The sequence below is a fragment of the Meles meles genome, chromosome 15, assembly GCF_922984935.1.
Source record: "Meles meles chromosome 15, mMelMel3.1 paternal haplotype, whole genome shotgun sequence".
Lineage (NCBI taxonomy): Eukaryota > Metazoa > Chordata > Mammalia > Carnivora > Mustelidae > Meles > Meles meles.
This window is the reverse complement of record NC_060080.1, coordinates 21,128,339-21,150,016: the sequence shown is the minus strand read 5'-3', so window position 1 is coordinate 21,150,016 and position 21,678 is coordinate 21,128,339. Positions and strand designations below refer to the sequence as shown.

Here is a 21,678-nt window from a genome sequence, read left to right as displayed (position 1 = left end):
CCAAAGGGCAAGGATGGCATGGCCTTTCATCACTGTCAGCAGGGGTCACAGGGTAGTAAAGGGCGGAGAGCGGAGACATGGGTGTGCCTCCGATTTCTGGTGGGAAGGGTCCAAATTTTCCTCAGATGCTGAAAGGGATCTCGTTCTGAAAATGCTTAATCACTGACATACAGTCTGGAATTTCTTCTAACTCCTGAAGGCCCTTTCACTCTGCTTCCCCGTCCCCCCACCCCCATTCAATTCTGGGGAAAGCAATTCCCACTATTCTCACATTGTCTCCCTCGGATCCCTGAAATCAGAATTAAATCGTGGGTCTGGTTTCCCCCAAATTGTCTTTCCCAAGGAAGCTCAAGGCTGTGTTAGCCTCAGCAGTGAGGAGGCCATTCCCTGAAAAGTTTCCAGATGTGAATTTCACCCATGGAGAAAGTGATAATATACAACTTCTATTTACTGATGTCTCTTCCATTCTAAAGATCCTGTGAATCTATAGGAAAGAAGCTAACAAGAGTCAGGGAAAGTTTTCCTCACCTCCTCTGGGCGGCTGATCTCGATTCCTTCTGGGCCTGTGATACCCAAATCTAGTGCTTCCTTGGCACCCTGAATAAAAGACAGAAAATTGAGAGAACCATGCAGATACAAGCAAATCACCCAGGGACACTAAAATATGCTGGACACAGCCCCCCTCGTAGGCTTGCTAATTTTTCCACTTCTGCAGCATTCTCCCAGAGAGGGCAAAATCAGCACAGGGCTCCCTTGCAATAGGGCTCTCTCAAGCCTCACTTCATAAGGACTGGACATATTTTTTTCCTCTTAAAATTGTAGTTCTTTAACTAGCCAAGAGGCTTGGGACATCCAAGACAATTGGTCTGAAAGTCTGAAAGTCAGAATTGCCCCCACTCAAAGTCTAGTCCAATCTCTAGCTTCCAGAAACACCTAGATGAAGCCTTCCAAAATATCCTATTTAATTTCCAGGAGTGCAAAGGGGCTCATCGGTCAGGGAGGAGATTGCTAATAATATCTCGGCTCCTCTGGCAGGGTGTGGGGGGGTAACAGGAAAGCAGAGATGACTCTCATTTATTCTGATGTCAAATCTCATTAAACATATTTCTTAGAAGTGCTCCAAATTCTTTCGCTGTAATGGAATTGAAATATCCTATCATTAGGACCAAGACATCATTATCTAAGACTCAGAAACCATTTTGGACTGTAAAGAGATTTTTGTTTCACAGCCAGTAGACAAGTTTGGATTTTCTGGATTTTCATCTGGGGTGTCAACATATCATACTTTCTTTTATAACTTATTTTATCTGAACAAAATCGTGGGATGGGTGATGGGGGTGGGTCGGGGATCCCCCTGAGAGTTGCCTGTACCGGCGCCCCAGCCTCCCTCCCACCAATATTCTCTATCGCCTTGCCTCGGCCACGAGCTCCCCGTTCTCGGCATGGACTCGGGGGATTGCTCCAATGTCCTTGCAAGCGTGCAACACCTGGTACAGCTCACTGTCCCGAAGCATATACAAGTCTTTGTAGGTCGTGAACATCTGGAACGAGTTGACACCCTTCTCCCTTACCAGTGTCTCCATTTCTGCTTTCACCTGGAGGACAAAATGCAAAATGCAAAGGCAATGCCACGTGAGTACAGATGTTCGAGAGGCTTGCTGGCGGGTGCCGGCCGAGGTCAGCGAGTGACCTTATGACCACCTGCCACCTTGCAGAATCTCACTTTCCCATAGGCTGGTGGGAGGTCACGTGAGCAAACGGAGGCAGAAGTACTTGGAAAACTGTCAAGCGTGACACAAATATAGGCTATACGGTTACCGTCCAGGTGTGTTTCTGCTACCCCAGAGGCCTGTCCTGTGTTTCTGACTCCGAGTCAGCCTTCTCGGTAAAAGCATTAACAGCTTTTACTCCCAGGGCTTGTGCCCCTGCTTCCCTAACGAAAGTAGCATTACAAAGAAGGTACAGTAGTGCTAAAAATCCTGAGCACGGCGGTGCCTGGCTGGCTCAGTCAGTGGAGCACCTGACTCTTATTATTGGGGTTGTGGGTTTGAGCCCCAGGTTGGGCATGGAGGTTACCTAAAAATAAAATTTAAAATAAAATAAAATAAAATATCCCAAGGACCTGGGGAAAATCCAATTTCAGAATATGAACAAAGCTATGTGAATAAGGAGTTTTATCCCAACATTATTTATATCTCAAAAACAACCTGAGGTTTTGAAGGGGTGGGGGGGGTGGGAGGTTGGGGAACCAGGTGGTGGGTAATAGGGAGGGCACGTATTGCATGGAGCACTGGGTGTGGTGCAAAAACAATGAATACTGTTACGCTAAAAATAAATAAATAAATAAACAAATAAATATATTCTCTGGTTTAAAAAAAAAAAAAAGAAAAGAAAAAAGAAAATGGAAGCAACATTGGTCTGACAATAGGAAAATAAATTGAAGTTTATCTCCATGAAGACCATGTAGCCAAATCAAAAATCTTCTCACTTAAATGAAAGAGTTACTATGTCAAAAGCACTTATGAAAAAAAGACTGGAAGGAAATAAGCTAAAACAACAGTGGCTGTGTTGGGGGTGGGTGGTGACCAGATGGGCTTCTTTCCTACTTTTAAAATCCACAGTGAGAAAGAAATGATTTGATACTAACAAAAAAGAATTTGAGAAGCGTGGAGGTCCCCACAACTTCCAGGGACCTAGAGATGGCTGGCCTGGCCTCAGTGTGGCTGAGAATTGGAATGGACACTCTATTCCAGGTCAGCTCCCATGGGAGGGGAGAGAGAGAGGCTCGGGTTAGGGTCTTCCATCCAGAAGGGTGTCCAACACAAAACCCCCACTTGCGGTAATGACTGGCTGACCTTCAGGGTGGTCTGCGCCTTTACCCAAGAGCAGGAGGGAGGGTTCTATGGTGTGAGGCTTGGGGGGCTCCAAGGCCTTTCCTGACGGCCGGGTCGGAAATAATGGAGGAGAATGGGTGACCCCCATGCTCCCAGCTAAAACCCAAGAGCAGAAGTGCAGGAGGCTTTTAATTCCATCTGAGAAGGGAGTTAGGCCCTTTAGGCCAGGCTCCACAGCTGAAGAACTTTGTGAAATGTCTTAATGCTTGTCGTTTTGTTTTGTTTTGCTTTAGAGTAGACTCCATGCCCAATGCGAGTCTGATCTCATGGCTTTGAGATCAAGAGTTGCGTGCTCCTCCAATGGGGCCAGCCCGGCGCCCTAATGCTTGTTCATTTTCATGACTCTAGGCACTCACACAAGTACTGACACACAGTGGTTAATACGGAATTGATGAAAGAACGAACGCCCAGCCTGCTTCCCTGGGGTAATAAGCACTAAAACTCTAGAAACAAGCAAAATCTGAAGGCTTATCTATCTGTTTTTAGGAAGAGCCAGGAGGTGGGAATCCAGGACCTGGGGCAGTGGGAGGATGAGAAAGCCATGAGTGAGGGCCAGCCTCTGAGCTCTCAGAATGGGGGGCTGGACCCCCAGAGGGAAGAAGGGACCCTGTTCATTTGTTCCAGGCAGCACCGAGTCAAGATAGCAACCTCTATTCTGTTCTGAGCCCGCAGGGCCCTGCTGTCTCTTCCATTGTGAAAACTACACGACCCCTGGAACGTGACTCTTGTCAACCCCACTACTCAGGGCTCCCCCCACACCTCTGCCTTAGGTCCTCTCTGTCTGCTGGAAAACTGGTCCTTTAAATTAAGCAGAACAAGCCTTCTCATCCCCTTGTGGAATCATGTGATTTTTTTTCTTTTAGCATTTTGGGGGAGGCTAGGATGGCATGGGATGGGGGTGTCCTTAACCCTAGCCGACTCTGACCAAATGACCAATCTGCCTCAAAGAGCATTCATTCTTTTTGGGGGATTCCAGCCAGCCCCGTTACCTTGGGTGCCCACCAGGTGATCCCCACGTGCAGGGCGTAGTCACAGCAGACCTTGGGATCGGCCAGACCCCGGCACTTCTCATACGCCTCCACGAGGGAAGTCTCCTTATCGGGCAGGACGTGGCCAATGACCATGGTGGTGCCTCCAACGAGGGCCGCCTGTGGGGGACAGGAAGAGCAGTCTTGTCACATCCCTTCCCATAGCCGAGTCCCCGATGCAGGGAGACATTGGGTAGACATTTGGGCCAACCACAGACTCTATCAAGCAATAGGCTGTGAATCCTCAGTGCGGCAACACACGGGAAGCTGGAAGGAGCTGGACACGCAGGGGCCGGTGGGTAACTCATCACCATTGCGGGTCTAGTGCATGAACTTGCTTCTTCCTCATCTGGGGTTGTGGTTTGGCGCTTTGGAAAAACCACTTGGCATTACCTGAGCCCGAGGCTAACCTCTCCTTTCCAAAGAGCAGAGTCCCTCCACCCCCAACGATTCTGGCCAACTTGAATCTATAGATGACACAACCAAATGTTTCATGTCATATGTCTATTTATAATATTTATTTAGTCACCAGACGTATTTAAATACTACTGAAGGAAAGCTTAATTTGGATATATCATTTTGTTTTATTCTCTCATATTTCATGAAACAATTTTATTTATTTATTTAAAATATTTTTTATTTAAATAGAGAGCGCCAAGCAGCAGGGAAGGGGGAGAGGGAGAAACAGACTCCCCCACTGAACAGGAAGCTCCACGTGGGGCTCGATCCCAGGACCCCGGGATCATGACCTGAGCCGAAGGCCGATGCTTAACTGACTGAGCCACCCAGGTGCCCCTTCATAAAACAATTTTATCCAAAGTTTTCATATGCACCTTCCACATGGGGGTTTTGTCTTCAGTTTTTCAAGCACACTGAGTTCATTTCCATTTCTCTTGTTTGAGATAAGGCAGTTTCTAGGTTCCTGTATGACTTACCAATGAAAAATTACTCTATCCACAACCTCCACAAGGTACCACTTAAAGAGAAATCGTTAGAAAGCCTCACTTGTAATAATAATAATAATAATTTAAAAACGCATACCTCCAGAAATAATTACTAAATCTGTATTCAAGATCCACCTTCCCCGCATATGCTTTTTTAAAAAACCAGTTTGGTCGGGTGACCTGCACAAGCTTCCAGAACTAGCACTGACCAAAGGCTGTTCCAGGCTAATGTGTTGTTCCCAAACAAAACTTCATCAAAATAGAATAATTAAGAGAGGGCTCCACCACTCTGTGAGTGCTCTGATAGAAGATGACCCTCTCTTTCCAATGAGTAAAACCCGTCCTATTTGGGCCCAAATTTGAGCCCAAATAGGAAACATTAGAAAATAGGAAAATAGAAACATTGCTGGGGAATGGGGAACTGAAAAAAAAAAATTAGTTCAGTGGCCAAACAACAATTAAAATGAAAACTCTTGCAACACAGATTTCCCACGCTGACCCTGGCAGGGCCAGGGAGACAACTCATGTTTTGAAAAGTCAGGGGTCCCAGTTTTTGCACGGCTTAAAGCAACCAATAGAGGGCGGTAGTTTTGCAGTACACAAAGGGGGAACAGGGATGGGGGGGCAGGGAAATGAGAAAAGGGGATGAGCAGCAGATTGTAGCTTTACTAGTTGGCTTCTATTTGTGATCCGGCTGGGTCTGCCAGGCTGATTCACCCTTAAAGCAGCTGGTTGTATTCTATTCTGCCCTGAAATGAATTTCTTGTCTTTGCACGTGGACATGAGGTGTGTCGAATATTGGGATTTCATATACTAAATTGTTTTATTTTATACACTTAATTATCTTATTGGTTCTAGATTCCTTTCCTTTGCACTTCCCTCAGTATGTCTGTGGCCTTGAATAGAAAAAGGGGGACCTGGAGGGGTGCCTGGGTGGCTCAGTGGGTTAAGCCGCTGCCTTCGGCTCAGGTCATGATCTCAGGGTCCTGGGATCGAGTCCCGCATCGGGCTCTCCACTCAGCAGGGAGCCTGCTTCCCTCTCTCTCTCTCTCTGCCTGCCTCTCTGTCTACTTGTGATCTCTCTGTCAAATAAATAAATAAAAATTAAAAAAAAAAAAAGAAAGAAAAAGGGGGACCTGGAAACAGCACTGTCTAATAAGAGAGCCAAGACTCTTCCTAAGATCTGTGGGTCCCACACCGAGAGTAGAAAAGGAGGTCCATGTGCTGAACCTCTAAACAGTTGAAAGATACAGATTCAAGCTGTTACGCGGAATATATTCTATCCTCCTACTACTGACAAATATACAGCCGAGAAGGCCAGGTCTGAATTTAGAGCTCTTGGGAGTCCTTGCAGCTCTGAGCTACACTGTAGGGGATGTTGGCCTTCAGCCTTTGCACCTGCCTGCAGCTCACACCCGTGACCCTGGGTTCATCCTGCAGCCTGTGGGTCGAAGGTCTGCTCACTCCCTGCAAAATGCTGCCCTTGGACCAAACACGTCTAGCCCCCAGGAGGACAGAGTCAAGCTTGGCCCTCAAAGTGCTCAGGACCATTCGTTAGGGAATCCCAGGGACCCTGAGTCTAGAAGAGGCCAGTGGGCTCTGGGCAGACACAGCCCCTCTTGCCTGAGTCTAAGGATAGTAACTGAAGGGTTCTGGTAGGTGTCTCTGGACGGTGGTGCTGACTTTCCCACTTACTGGCTGGAATCCCGGGCCAGCTGTGCACCCGTGCTGCACCTCACCTCGTGGGGGCCCAGAGACGATCTGGGGGCAATGGTGTGAGAGCATCTGCAAGCTGGGAAGGGGCACATAAATATCTGAAGTAATTATTTCTGCTAAAACCTCCGGTCTGAAAACACAAGCTTAACAGGATCAGCAAATACTCCCCCAGCTGCAGGCTCAGGAGTCCAGCCCAGATGCTGGATGTACCAGGATGTACGAGCACTTGTTTCCTCCCAGGCAAGACAGACACAGAGCTGGCTTTGAAAATATGTACAGTTCCAACCCACGGGATGAACGCCCACAAGCTCCGATTCCTGGGAGTGTGGTGTCACAGATGTGACAGACCTTTTTACTGTCATCCCACACAAAACAGCCTTGTAGAAATCAACAGAGAGCACGACTCACTCCTGTTCCTGAGCCTTTCAAAGGGATTATGTTTATGAATACGGGGCTGTGTGACTGCTGAACGTTCCTGGTTTGAGGCAAAAAATGGTGTTGGTTAAGCAAGCTGTGGATGATGCTTAATGGAAGTCAACAGAAATGACGTTCATGGAGTCTAAGTCATAACATGGAAAAAGGGTGATACTATAATGAGCGAAAAAGGCAGAATTCAATATGTGTACCCAAGATGCTGAGAAGTATGTTTAAACACACAGGCACCCACACAAGGAAAAACATGGGAGGAAATAGACCAAAACATTAACAAGGACTGTTTTTGAGTGATGAGAGTCTGAGTTACTTATTTTTTCTAGTTTTCTCAAATCTACTTAATAGATTATATTATGTTAGTTATAATATCTTTTTTTAAACATAAATTTGGGGGAAGCTAAAAATTATTTAAAATTTAGTTAACCACATGGGGCGCCTGGGTGGCTCAGTCGTTTAGGTGTCTGACTCTTGGTTTCGGCTCAGGTCATGATCTCGGGGGCCTGGGATCAAACCTCATGGGGCTCCCTGCTCGGTGGGGAGTCTGCTTGAGATTCTCTCTCTTCCTCTCCCTGTCCCTTCCAGACTCCCCTCCAAGCTCTCTCCCTCTCAAATAAATAAATCCTTAAAAAAATTTAGTTAACCATGCTTCTGTGTTCAAAATACTTTCTTCTAAAATTACAAAACATTTCAAATGTACAGTAAAAGTATAGAAAATAATACAACACCCAGGCATGAGCCTGCTAGTCAAATGTAACAGATTTAACACTTTTTGCTGTTTTATTTATTTTTTTTTAAAGATTTTATTTATTTATTTGACAGAGAGAGATACAAGTAGGCAGAGAGGCAGGCAGAGAGAGTGAGAGGGAAGCAGGCTCCCTGCCAAGCAGAGAGCCCGATGCGGGACTCGATCCCAGGACCCTGAGATCATGACCCGAACCGAAGGCAGAGGCTTTAACCCACTGAGCCACCCAGGTGCCCCTTTGCAACTTGCTTTTTAAAAACTCAACATCTTTAAGATCTATTTCATTCCCTTCAATGAATGGTATGAATACTCCTCCAGGGCAGTATTCAATTCCGAGTTCACGGACATTTACAACGCTTGAGTATTTCCGCTCACGCGGGAACAGTTCCCACGGTCAGTGTGGACATTACCCGGAAGTGGTGGTGTAGCTTTGCGGCGCATGCGCACCTCCAATTCTACTGGCCTGGCCCAGGGACCAGCCCTCTCATTGCCGTGTCCTGGAGCCTCGTGGCTGACCAAAACTGCACATTTACCTACACCGGTCCTTGAGTTTTTACCTAAACTGCTCTCTAGCCAAGCAGCCTTACCGAGTCTGTGACAAATGTTTTTATTGTGAATGTGAGACTTCACATCTCTCACTGTTAAGTTAATATGGATATTGGGACTATTTGTTTAACCGACAGACACAGCATCATGATACACATTTGGCAGGAGAGGAAACATAGCTTGAGTATTTCACAGGGTTACGGTGATTTTATTTTTAATTAAAAAAAATGTTTTAATGATTTTTATTTATTTACTTGAGAGAGAGCATGAGCACGGGGGAGGGGCAGCGACAGAGGGAGCTGCAGACTCCCACTGAGCAAGGAGCCCCATGTGGGGCTTAATCCCAGGACCCTGAAATCATGACCTGAGCCAAAGGCAGCACTTAACCAACTGAGTCACCCAGGCACCGCCGTGATTTGTTTCCGACATTTGTGATACCTTGCGGGGTAAATCTGGAATTATTTGATGCTCAGTAATGTCAGTTCCATTTGTTTCCTAATAAAACCCAATATACTTAATGGTAATCCATTTTATGACCCACTTTCCCGGCACACACTGGGCCAGACCTTGTACTGAAACTCGAACTAAACCTGATAGAAATGTCATCTTTATGCTTCAGAAGTTCATCAGATGACTATGGGACATGCAGAGTCTCCATGTGGACCAGAGTCATGCTCAGCGAGTTGGAAAGAAATTTCAGAAAAAATACGATTCATTTGCTGGCATCACAGCATTGGAGAGAACAGTGTATTGGCCCTTCCTGCCTCTCCCAGGACAAAGCTCTTTGGAGAGTCACTCTCTTACTGTCTTCTGCATTGCTGCAACTCGAATCATGTTTTTCTGGGATCCCAGTAGCAATGGTTTTTTTTTTTTTTTTTTTTTTTTTTTTTCCAATTCCACACTCCTCCCTGCCCCCACCCCATAACCTTTCCCCCAAAGAAAGAGCTTGTTCCAAGGCTGAACCAGTAGGTCAAGGCACAACCTTTGTGCTCTGCTGTTGAGAAGGCACTTGGGGCCAGAGGTAATCTGTGGGGTTTTTCACTGAGGAAGGGTGAAGGGCTCCCAGGAGGGTATAGAACATTCTATATAGTGCATAGAAAAGGGGGTTTGTTTTCAGGGAGGTGACTGGAATCAGAAAAAGAGGATCTGCTACTGCCTAGACCTGTAAGATCAAGGGCAACACAGTCTTTGAGGGAATGCTCCAGCACGGAGAGTCAAATAACAAGTATCTGGATGTGTTTTGTTGACTGGCGAGCGCGATGCACACATTTCTACATTTCCTGATGCAGCTGGAAAAGGCAGCATCGGTTCAGCTAGATCTCCTCTTGGAATTGCTGAACCAGTTCTTTTTCTTTGCACATTAAAATGATCTTCTATCTTTTACTCACAATCTCCCAAAGTACAAGAGAAAAAAAAAATCACTAGCTTGGTGGTTTCTCTCTTGCTCTGAGTAACTTCCTTCACCATCAGGAATCTGTTGGGGGCTTACGGGCCCCTGGAAGGCCAGCTCTTACGCACCACGTGTTGGGACTTGAGAAACTCTCCAAAAGAAGGACCTGAGCATTTCATCAAGTGAGATGACACATGTACGGTCCTTAGAACGATAGCCGGCGGCACTCCGTCCAAACCTTTCGTGGCCTAAGCGGTCCCACAGTGCCTTGCACGTAGAGAGGCTCTCTACTTGGGATTTAAATGTTTGCTCTCATCATCTTAAAATTCTTCCTAATGTTAGAACAAGGAGTCCCACATTTTTATTAGCTATACTCACCTGATGGGGGTTATCTGGCTCTTATGGATTTACACTAAGCTTCACCACCAACTCAGCCAGCTCACACTGGGGTCTCAGGACATGGATTCTTGATCTGACAATTCCCTTCCAGGCCACTTGAGGGCTGACCACTGCTCTAGTCTCTTTGGCGGTGACCCCAACCCCTTTCTATCAAATGCCTCCTTTCTCTGAAAAAACCAAACCGAACCAAAACCCCCTAGCTTTTCTGCAGGTCACCCAATTGACGTGTGATCAGTTCCCTGGGGCTACCCTTTCTGTTCCCATGGCTGCAGACAGCTCTCAAGCCTTTTCTTGACCCGTAATTTACAGCCTGTGGAGCTCATCCTGCAGCTGACTGGTTTTCTCTAAATTGTATATTTGCAATTAATTGCACTCCCAAACTCCTTTTACTTTCCACTCCTACCTTTGTCCACAGCCTCTCCCACACCTTCTGGGTGGGGGTTGGGGGCAGCTGGTCCCACGTCTGACCTTGCAATGCTCTTACTCTAAGCATTACCCTAAAACTCACATTTTATCCTTTGAATTTTCTGCAGAAGAAGCAGGCAACCTTCAATCCACAACATATTTTGGGAAAAGGACATTCTCCCCCACACTTACTCTGCCTGCCGTTTACAGGCATTTTAATGTTATATTTAGAGGCAAATAGTATAGTGACAAGAATCGGACTTTAAGGCAGGCAGATCCAGGTTTAAATCCTAGCTCCATCACTTACTTGTAAGAACTTGGGCAAGCTGTTTAATCTCTGAGCTCCTTTTCCTCAATTGTAAAATGAAGATAATATATACCCATGGGGTTACTCTAATTAGATGAGAAAATGCATAGAAAACTCTTAGCACAGTGTCTGCACATAGTGGGAGCCCAATAAATAGTGTTTATGGCCAGTAAGTATAATTTGCAGATAGCATTAATAATCACACTACGTGCCCTCTATGACACGTATGAGATGATCCAGAAGGAGCAAGAAAGGTAAGCAAGAAATGTGGTTGGCAAACAGGACAAGAAAAAGGTTCACTAGTAATAGAGATGACTTCGAAGTACTTTGAGAGTACAAGGCATCAAAACAAAAGTAACATTCCTCTTGGGGCACCTGGGTGGCTCAGGCAGTTAAACATCTGCCTTTGGCTCAGGTCATGATCCTGGGCCCTGGGCAGGCTCCTTGCTCATCGGAGAGTCTGCTTTTCCCCCCTCCCTCTGCCCCTTCCCTGGCTCATGCTCTCTCTCAAATAAATAAATAAAATCTTAAAAAAAAAAAAAAAAAAAGGAACATTCTTCTTGGCGGCAGCATCAGGTACAAAAGGCCAAAGGAAGGGAAGGATATATTGGATAGGCAGGCTAAGAGCTGGAAGGTGGGCATGACAGCGTGGGCAAAGTCGGGCACAGCCAGAGGACAGACGGTAGACCTGTCTGGTTTGGGCCGAGGCAGGTCTGGTTAGGACCAGACTGGATTCCATGAGGTCAGCGAAGTTTAGCAACTTGTGTGCTGCAGAGGCAGTGGCCCTGAGGGCGTTGATGAGAGCACATTTACAGAGAGGACGCTGTCACGCCCCAGCCCCGGATAGGTCTGTAGTCATAGCGGGCTGCGGGGCAGGGGGAGATGATGAGGGTTCACTGCCGATACCCTGGCTGTGGAGTGCCAGCTGCAGGGTCATGGTCCTGAATTGGGGGCCGGGGATGGAAGGGACAAATGTGAAAGCTGTTTCTTGGAAGAAGCGGCCGCAGCCAAGTTTGATGCTAGAAGGGGCAGTGATATCAATGATGAGGGAGGTTTCATGCTTGTGCGGCTGAAAAAACAGTACGAGGAGAGGGAAGGGATCTTTTGTTCCTCGTATGAGAGATCTGATTGAAGGACATCCAAGTGGAGATGAACATCACTAACGATAACCAACGCCCCCAAGCATGTGCCCCTTTAACTCTCACAACGACCCTCCGAAAGAGGGACATTACCGTCCCCATTGCTTCGATGAAGAAACTGAGGGTTGATCTTTATATCTATTAGGCTGGGAGGGACCCCTCTTCCCAACCATTCAAGAGGGGTGGGGAATCGAGAAAGGAGGAGATGATCAGAGGGTGCCTGGACCCTTGATCCCAGACCGCTTAGCAAAACAGGAAATGGAGTCAAATTCCCAGGGGCAAGGTTTGGAAAAATTAGAGGAGGGTGGCACTGAGCCAACACTCCTAAGGGAGTTGCCTGCAGAATCATGCATGAGGGGCCGGGGGAAGCTGGCAGCAAGGGCAGAGCAAGCAGCCCCAGAGAACTGAGGCAGTGAGGAGCCTGGGGTAGGGGGTCGGGGGGAGGGATGGCCCACAAAAGGGTCCAGGCAGAGAGCCAGCATGGCAATAAAGGGGAGGCATCTCAGGCTGGCCCAGAGTTTGGCTGGGGCTTAGGGCTACATTTGCATTTTTAGCTTGTTAGCAGAGTGTGCAGGCAGGCAGGCTCTCGGGTGGGAGAAGCCTGAACTCTGGAGCCCCGCAGACCTGGATCCGACTTCTGGCTGTATTGCTGAGTCCTATGGTCTCGGGTGAGCGAGCTCCTGCCTAAGAGGATGGGGATGCCATTCCCAAAAGGCGGGATCCCTGATAGGGGAGCAGGGTTGCGGCGGGCATGCTGAGTTTGGGGGAGACACACAGAGAGGATGAAGATGGAGACAAGACCAGGAAGGACACTGGGAAGACAGCCAAGAGGAAGGAAGTAGCCCAGGCTGGCCCGGGGTCGGGGAAGCCCAGCAAACCCTCTTACCAAAGCACGAAACTCCTCTGGTCAACAGCTCCAAGAGGGCGCTGGCCTAGAGGTTATGATCCCTCCCACCCCCAGAGGCCTAAGCACCCCCTCCCCAGCAGTGAACAAACCAGAGCAGTTTTAGGGTCTCAGGGACAGTGAACAGACACACCTGCTCCCGAAGCCCTGCTGTAAGCCTGTCTGGGGCTCACTCAACAGGTGGACTCAGGACACACACAGCACCCCCGGAGCGGCCCTGCAGAGAAGGCCGAGAAGCGTCTGAGCCTCCGTGTACGCCAAGTCCTCGTCCCCCTCCTCCCATCAGCCCGACGGCTCTGCTCGGAGCAAGTTGGGGACGCACAGGTCAGGAGGCTGGCAAGAGCTCGCCTCCTCCTTTCCTTCTGTCTCAAATTCCTAAGTACAAAGGGGTGCTTGCTGAGTCTCTCGGGTGGCTGCTCGCTCAGAGAACCCTGCAGGGAAGGATGGTTCCTGAGCTCTGGGGTCCTCACCCCTGGAGGCACACCAGGCAGCACAGAGTCACCGCTATGCTAGGGACTCTGCATGAAACGAGACCCAAAGAGAATCTCCTGGAGAGCTGCACCCCAGTCCAGGGACCTCTCTGCCTCAATGCACAGAGTGCTCCAGGAGTGGGTCAGTCTTCATGACCACCACGTGGGACAGTGGTCTGCCTACCTCAGTGTCTTAGAGCGGGGCCAAGACTGGGGGCTGGATAGATTTACTCCAAATCCCATTCTCTTCTGTTAATGCTAAGAACACATCTGATACCTATGAAATGGTAACTAAGCCCAGAACCTCATTGCCTGCGGCGATCTCGCCCAGCTTCAGGGGCTCCTGCATGGAATACTTAAAATAGACAACTGACAAGGAAGTATATACATCAGCCCTAACATTCTCTGGCTTCTGGAACGAGGAAGACATGCATACCAACTGGAGGGAGAACGTTAAAGCATGCATGAGACGGTGCACATTTTCACGGTTAAGACGTTTCCTTTAAATCCTGGAATGAATTGTGTTAATTCCCAGGCCTGGCAGATGGGTGTGCTGCAGGGACGGAGAAGCAGCTCGCTCAGAAGAAAGTGACATCACTGTCACTGAAGCCAGCCGAGGCCGCTGGGGCAGTTCGCTCCCGGGCTGAACGCAATGTCACGACAGGGAAATCACATTCGCTGATGGCCTACTACGTACGGGTCGTGTTCTTAACATTTCCTATCTTGTTTGATGCTCAAACTGAGTCTGTAATTGAAGAAGGATTCAGACAGATATGTGTGTCCTTAGCAGCATTATTCCTAACAGCCACCCCGGGGATCCAGGGATGCACAGATAGGTAAATAAACTGTGGCTTATACGCACATTATCCGGCCTTAAAAACAAAGGAAATTCTGACCTATGTGACCACGTAGTTGAAACTTGAGAACATTATGCTCAATGAAATAAGCCAGTCACGAATGAACAAATACTGTATGAATCCACATAGATGAGGTTCCTAGGGAGGTCAAGTTCAGTGACAAAAGATGGAGTGGTGATTGCCAAGGGTAGGGGGAGGGGGGAAAGGGGAATGGGGACGTCCTATTTAATGGGTACTGAGTTTCAGCTGGTTAAGATGAAAAAATTCTGGAGATGGATTTTTAAAAGATTTTTTTAAATTTGAGAGAGAATGAGCAGGGGGAGGGGGAGAGGGAGAAGCAGACTGCTGGCTGAGTGCAGAGCCTGACGTGGGACTTGATCCCAGGATCCCCGAGATCATGACCTGAGCCGAAGACAGATGCCTAACGACTGAGCCACCCAGGTGCCCCTGGAGTTGGATTACTGCAGCGACAACATTGCATATGTACTTACTGTCATCGATCTATACACTTAAAAATGGTTCAAATGGCAAATGTTATGTTATATTTTAGTCCACTGAATTTTTTTTAAAAAATATGATTCTATAGGGTGGAGGTTACTCTGCTCCTTTTATAGATAAGAAAAGGGACTCAGAAGAAATCGCACAGCCAGACTGAAAAAGGGTCCATCTGCTTCTAGAGCCCCCACGTCTCCTTCACAGTATATGCTGCCCTTTCTAGAGCTCAGGATAGTCCTGGCCTGACAGAGGCGCTCCCTGTTTCCAAGATGCCACCGTGAAACGATGGAGAAAAGCCCCAGTGAAATTGGACCTAACTGCAGTTTGGAAACAGGGGGGTAGGTATGACTTGAGCTTGAATTACAGGGCTAAATCTGAGAATTGTGCCAACATCCAAAATTATGAAATGAGGAGCTCCAGGCTTCTCTCTAATCCAGAATGATTATCTTTGCTGCCGAGCATCCAATTTAAATTCATTGTGTTTAATACAAAGCCACAGTAGAGAGCAGGCTGTCTCCCGACATGCAGTTACCATGGAGACCGGAGATGATCCTCAAAGGGGGTTATGTGGCGGAGAGAACGTGGCTGCCAGCTTCTAAGAAGCCAAGGGGCCTGGGGAAACCATTCTAAAACAGAGTCGCACAGAGGGGCCCTTTGTCATCGTGCTCCTTAGCAAAGCCCCTTCCAAGCCCAAAGCGGAAAAGTCTACAGGCGAGCGGGGCAGGACCGTATTTATTAAAAGTCCAGGCTGCCCACGGATGCCAGCGAGGAGGGATTTATCAACCATCCAGAAATAAACCCTGTGTAACCCGACTTGCCCTCCTGTCTACCCTGCCGTGGGCGAGTCCTCATGTTCGTCCCAAAGCTAAGTGATAACAATACCACCAAACTGCCGAGGGACGGGGCCCTGGGGTCTCCCTGGATACAAGGAACTCAGGAATGGGCTGGAGTCAAGGCCGGGAGGCAGGCAGACCTGTGCCCGCACTGATTAGAGCATGGCAAGTATTTCACTTCTTTCCCTACCTGGAAAGAAAAGATAATAAGAGAACAGAAAAACCTGTCCGAGGGGGATGGTTTAAAGATAAGAATAAATGAATGATGGATATGTAGGTGCTCTGACCAGTGGGCCTGGACAGCTCCACACACCGCGCTTGTAGGAGGCAGGGGACAGAAACTCCTCTGTGGTCCCGTGCAGAGCCACTGCGCCGGGAGGAGCCGCCTGGGGGACTGGGATCCCAGAAGCCGTCAGAGGCTCAATATGCTCCATTCTGAACCCTGTACTTTCCACGCGGCAGGAAAAACATACTCTTTGATGGGCCACTGAGTCTAGCAAGTAGAGCTTTGGAACTAGCGTGCGCTCTCAAACATGGGTTCTAGAGAATCTTAAGCCTGTCAAGTGACTCGGGGCACCAGCCTGGGAGAGATGCTATAGCCCAAGCCTGGTGGTAACAGGGGATACTGGAAAAAAAAAAAAAAAAAAAAAGGAAACCTGACAGAGGAGCCAGGAGAGGATGGCAATGGCTCAGCGGTTAGAATTCCAGTCCACAAAACCTTTATCATCCTCTAGGTCCATCAGCTCGCCCAGGCCACCCCCTATTCGCCAGGGACGAAGTGTTGTAGAAACGGAGCAGGTGGGCTCTTCCCCATGACGTTCTCACAGTTTACTATAGAGTGAGGCACAGGCCCCATGAAGACAGAACAGTCACATCAGTCTGCAGCCTGGCACTGTGCAGAACAATATCCTCAAGGACCCCCCCCCGAACCCCCAACACCCACCAAAGTTTCTTTTAACACACACACTCATACCTTTTATTCCCTCGCTCCAAATAACTTGAGAAAATTTTAAAGAAAAGTCTTAACTTTTATGTAGCAGAAAGGGACCATGCTAAGGGCAGAGAATATTTATCAAGGGTTCGGTTCATGCACTCAGTTGACAGTTTCCATAAAAGTTTCTAGCTAATAGCCTGCACTAAAAAAAAGTTTGCTCCCAAAGACGAAATAGCCAAAACAACGTTGAAAAAGATGAACAGGGTTGTGAGATCGAGTCCTGCCTCACGCTCTGTCCTTGGCATGGATTTGGCTTGAGATGTTGTCTCTTCTCTCCCTCTGCCCCTCCCCACTGCTCACCGCCTCTCCCTCCCCGGGCCAAGTAAATAAATAAAATCTTTTTTAAAAAGGAAGAACAGGGGCGCCTGGGTGGCTCAGTGAGTTAAGCCTCTGTCTTCAGCTCAGGTCATGATCCCAGGGTCCTGGGATCGAGCCCTATGTCTGACTCTCTGCTCAGCAGGGAGCCTGCTTCCTCCTCTCTCTCTGCCTACTTGTGCTCTCTCTCTCTCTGTCAAATTAAAAAAAAAAAAAAAAAGGAAGAACAAAGCTAGAGAGGGCTTATACTACCTTCTTTCAAGTCTATTGTAAAGCTATGAAAATCAAGACATGGTGGTATTGGTGTGAAGACAGACAAATAGACCAAAAGAAAAGCGAGTCCAGAAATAGACCCACGCATAGACAGCGAACAGCTTTTCTACAAGGGATAATCTTGTCAACAAATGGGGCTGACAACTGGACGGCCTTACACAAAAAACCTGACCCTCAACCCTTACCATACACTATATACAAAAACTAACTTAAACGGATCACAGACCTGCATGTAAGGACTAACTAAGATCATAAAACTTGTAAAGGAAAATATAGCCGTAAATCTCAGTGACATTGGATTTCAAAAAAATTTCTTGGTCCTGGCACAAAAAACAAATTATGAAAGAAAAAAAATCAATAAACTGGACATCAAAATTTTAAACTGTTGCTCTTCAAAAAACACTGTTAAGAAAATGAAGAGGTAAATCACAGACTGTGGGGAAAATATTTGCAAAACATTTACACAATAAATGACTTATAACTAGAATATATAAACAGTAACTTTGATGACCCATTAAAAGGACTAACAACTTGGGGTACAGATACCTTGCTTGAGTCTTAGTCCATGAAACATGCAACTCTTTGGGTGCCTGGGTGGCTCAGTGGGTTAGGTCTCTGCCTTTGGCTCAGGTCAAGATCTTAGGGTCCTGGGATCAAGCCCCCCATCAGGCTCTCTGTTCAGGAGGGAGCCTGCTTCCCCCCACCTCACTGCCTACTTGTGATCTCTCTGTCAAATAAATAAGTTAATTTAATTAAATTAAAAAAAAAAAAAAACAGAAACATGCAACTCTTTGATCTCAGGGTTGTGAGTTCAAGCCCCGTGCTGGGTGTAGAGATTACTTAAAAAATAAATTAAAAAAGACTTAACAACTCAATTAAAAAATGGACGGAAGATGTGAACACTTCACCAAAGATATACAGGGTCTATATACATAAAGACATTCAGCGTTAGCCATTAAGGGAAATTCAAATGAAAACCACAACAGAGAGCTTCCGGGTTGGTGAGCACGTGGAGACGGGGGCGGGGGGCAGTGGTGCATCTGGAGGGGGCATGCAGGCTCCACTTCACCCCGCCTCGCCCTGTGCATCTCTTCCATCTGCTTGTTCCTGAATCATATCCTTTATAGTAAACCAGTGGTCTAGTAAAAAAACCCAAAACCAAACACACACACACAGTGAGGTGCCTCTACACACCTGTTAGAATGGCTAAAATTAAAAAGACTGATCCTAACAAGTGATGGTAAAGGTGTGGAACCTGGAAGGAACATAAAATATGACAACCACTTTGGAAACCGGCTTGGCAATTTCTTAAAAAGCTCAATATATATCTGCCATGTGACCTAGACATTCCATTCTTAGGTAATTATGTAAGGGAAATAAACATACGTCTGCACAAAGGCTTGTACCCAAGTGTTCATAGTAGCTTTATCTGCAATAACCAAAAACTTAATAATGCTGAGTGGAAGAAACCGGGCCATAAAAGGAATACATACTAGATTATTCCATTTATGTAAAAATGTCGGAAAATGCAAACTAATCTATTGCGACAGAAAATACATCAGGGGCGCCTGAGTGGCTCAGTGGGTTGGAGCCTCTGCCTTCGGCTCAGGTCATGATCCCAGGGTCCTGGGATCAAGCCCCACATTGGGCTCTCTGCTCTGCAGGGAGCCTGCTTCCCCCTCTCTCTGCCTGCCTCTCTGCCTACTTGTGATCTCTCTGTCAAATAAATAAATTAAAAAAAAAATAAAAAATAGGGGCGCCTGGGTGGCTCAGTGGATTAAGCCGCTGCCTTCGGCTCAGGTCATGATCTCAGTGTACTGGGATCGAGCCCCGCATCGGGCTCTCTGCTCCGCAGGGAGCCTGCTTCCTCCTCTCTCTCTGCCTGCCTCTCTGTCTGCCTCTCTGCCTACTTGTGATCTCTCTCTCTGTCAAATAAATAAATAAAATATTTAAAAAAAAATAAAAAATAAAAAAGTCTTAAAAAAAAGAAAGAAAATAGATCAGTGATTATCAGGCATAGAGAAGGATAAGGGACACAAAAAAACTTTTGGGGGTGATGAATATGGTTGTTAATGATGATGGCTTCACAGTGTATACATAGGTCAAGACGGATCAAACCATACACTTTAAGATTTTATTTTATTTTATTTTTAAAAAGATTTTATTTATTTATTTGAGAGAGAAAGAGACAGAGATAGCAAGAGAGAACACAGGTGGGGAGGAAAGGGAGAAGCAGTCTCCCCGCCAAGCAGGGAGCCCAATGTAGTGCTCGATCCCAGGACCCTGAGATCAAGATCTGAGCCGAAGGCAGACGCTTAACTGAGCTACCCAGATGCCCAACATTTTATTTTTTTAAGTAATCTCTACACCCAATGTGGGCCTCCAACTTACAACCCTGAGATCAAAAGTCAGTCGCACACTCCACCACCTGAGCCAGCCAGGCGCCCCTCAAACTATATGCCGTAAATACTCACGATTTACTCTATGTCAACTACACCGTCATCAATTTGTTGAGAAAGAAAAATTACATGGATTAAAACAAAAAAGGTGGTTTCCTAGATTATCTAATCACGACCTTCTTCATTCCATTCATACTCCTCCCCCAAAACAAAGATTACTGACATATATTGTTTAATTTTTTTTTAGTTATTTATTTGAGAGGGAGACAGAGAGAGAACAAGCAGGGCGAGGGAGAAGTAGGCTCCCGGCCGAGCGGGGAGCTGGACCTGGGACTTGATCCCGGGACCTTGGGATCACAACCTGAACCAAAGACAGATGCTTAACTGACTGAGCCACCAAGGTGCCCCTAATTTTATTTCTAAATATTAATTGAGAATACTGTGGAGAGTTCGAAAGCTATTTATAGATTAGGAGTTGGATTCATTAATCTTTAGTGGTACTTCCAGCTCTAAAATTGTGTGTGTGGTTGAGCACGTGTGAGTGTGAGAATGTGAAAGTGTGTGAATGTGTGTGAGTATGAGAGACAAAAACTCATCAGTGAGCAAGTTCTTACTATAGTTGGCCCATAGTTTTGCTTCATGTAGTCACTAATTAAGGATCATTATAGCTCCTAATTTTTAATTAACAAGAAGTATAAAAGGATCCGAAGGAGAAAAAAAAATGTGCTTGGCCATGCTGATCACTTGAGGGAGTCACAAGGCTGAAACCACCAGGGGGAAAAGATTCGGCTTCTATACACATTCCTACCTGTCCGACTGGACGTCATTCTAAGACATGTGCCTTACACTCAACACAAGACTATGACAACTTCACATCAGAGGCAACTGAAGCAAGGTTTGAGAAAAGAGATATTCACAATTAAGATTTTTGAGGCATTTCACACGGTTATGTTCAAATATTTCTTGAACTATTAAAAAAGACTTTTTTTAAGAAAAGAAAAAGGTTAAAGGAAGAAGGATCCATCATTCATGTACTATATGTATCACTGAAATATACATGCAGTACATGTGTTTTTTCTTCTTTATTTTCTCTTTTTAAATCCCAAAGGACGACAGTATGAAAGCAGAACTTCTTATATGAGGTATGAAAGGTTTCCAGTATGTCTGGGATCACAGAGGGGGCGTTCCTTTCTATTCTTTTTTTTTTTTTTTAAAGATTTTCTTTATTTGACAGACAGAGATCACAAGCAGGCAGAGAGGCAGGCAGAGAGAGAGGAGGGATGCAGGCTCCCTGCGGAGCAGAGAGCCCGATGCCGGGCTCGATCCCAGGACCCTGAGATCATGATCCAAACCGAAGGCAGATGTTTAACCCACTGAGTCACCCAGGCACCCCCCCTTTTTTTTTTTTTAAAGATTTTCTTTATCGTTCCTTTCTATTCTTGAACCAAAGGTTTTAAGAAGCAATAATCTCTGCAGAGGTGAATTTTTTGCAAACACTCTTCTAGAAATTGGCAAGCTACTTGGTCACCATAGGAGATTTTTTTCCAATACTAGATGTAAAATTTATAAGAAACAATTGATCTCCTCTTACATTTGTTCTAAGAAGGGTCAACCTGGCCTACATTTTGACTGGCCAATTAATGTAAGTGTAGAATGAAAGTTGCTGGCAAGGTATTGTTAAGGTAACTGATTTGAAGCGGGACATCTTTAAATAGCTCCTGGTGCCTGCAGAGTTTATGACTGGCTATTTCTGCTTTTAAGGGAAAGAGAGAGGAGAGAAAATTATCTAGAAATCATCAGCATTACTATTAGACTCCGTTTGAAATCCAAAACACATATAGTCGACTTAACAGTAGGAAGAGAATCCAACTTTTTGGTTCCTATTTGATGCCCAACAGTTTAATATGTAGTCATGAGGAAATGGTACAAATGTGTTTTCTAGGGCTTGGGAGGATGATCAAGTGATTGATTGATTTAATGGACCCTCATACAGGGCTTGGTAAGCACCAAGTATGATTTTAAGTTCTTTACAAACAGTAACTTGATGAAACACATAAGATACTATTATAATCTCCATTTCCCAGAGAAGAAATTGAGAGACAGAGAGAGATTAATTTGTCCAAATCATACAGTCAATATAGAGCTAAATTCAGATTCTATAATGGTCTCCTCTGGTCTGTGCCCATCACCACCACA

At 46.3% G+C, this 21,678-nt stretch overlaps 1 protein-coding gene across 1 annotated transcript in view; it reads right to left on the bottom strand.

Annotated features, from left to right (window-relative positions):
* The window catches only part of DPYSL5 (dihydropyrimidinase like 5), a 92,995-nt gene that overhangs the window by 22,446 nt on the left and 48,871 nt on the right, over window positions 1-21,678 (bottom strand). Inside the window, exons 3-5 of the mRNA XM_045978628.1 lie at window positions 3,884-4,042; window positions 1,416-1,595; window positions 529-597 (exon numbers count right to left, since the gene is read on the bottom strand). Of these exons, the coding sequence (XP_045834584.1) occupies window positions 529-597; window positions 1,416-1,595; window positions 3,884-4,042 (408 nt within the window). The remainder of the gene's footprint in view (window positions 1-528; window positions 598-1,415; window positions 1,596-3,883; window positions 4,043-21,678) is intronic.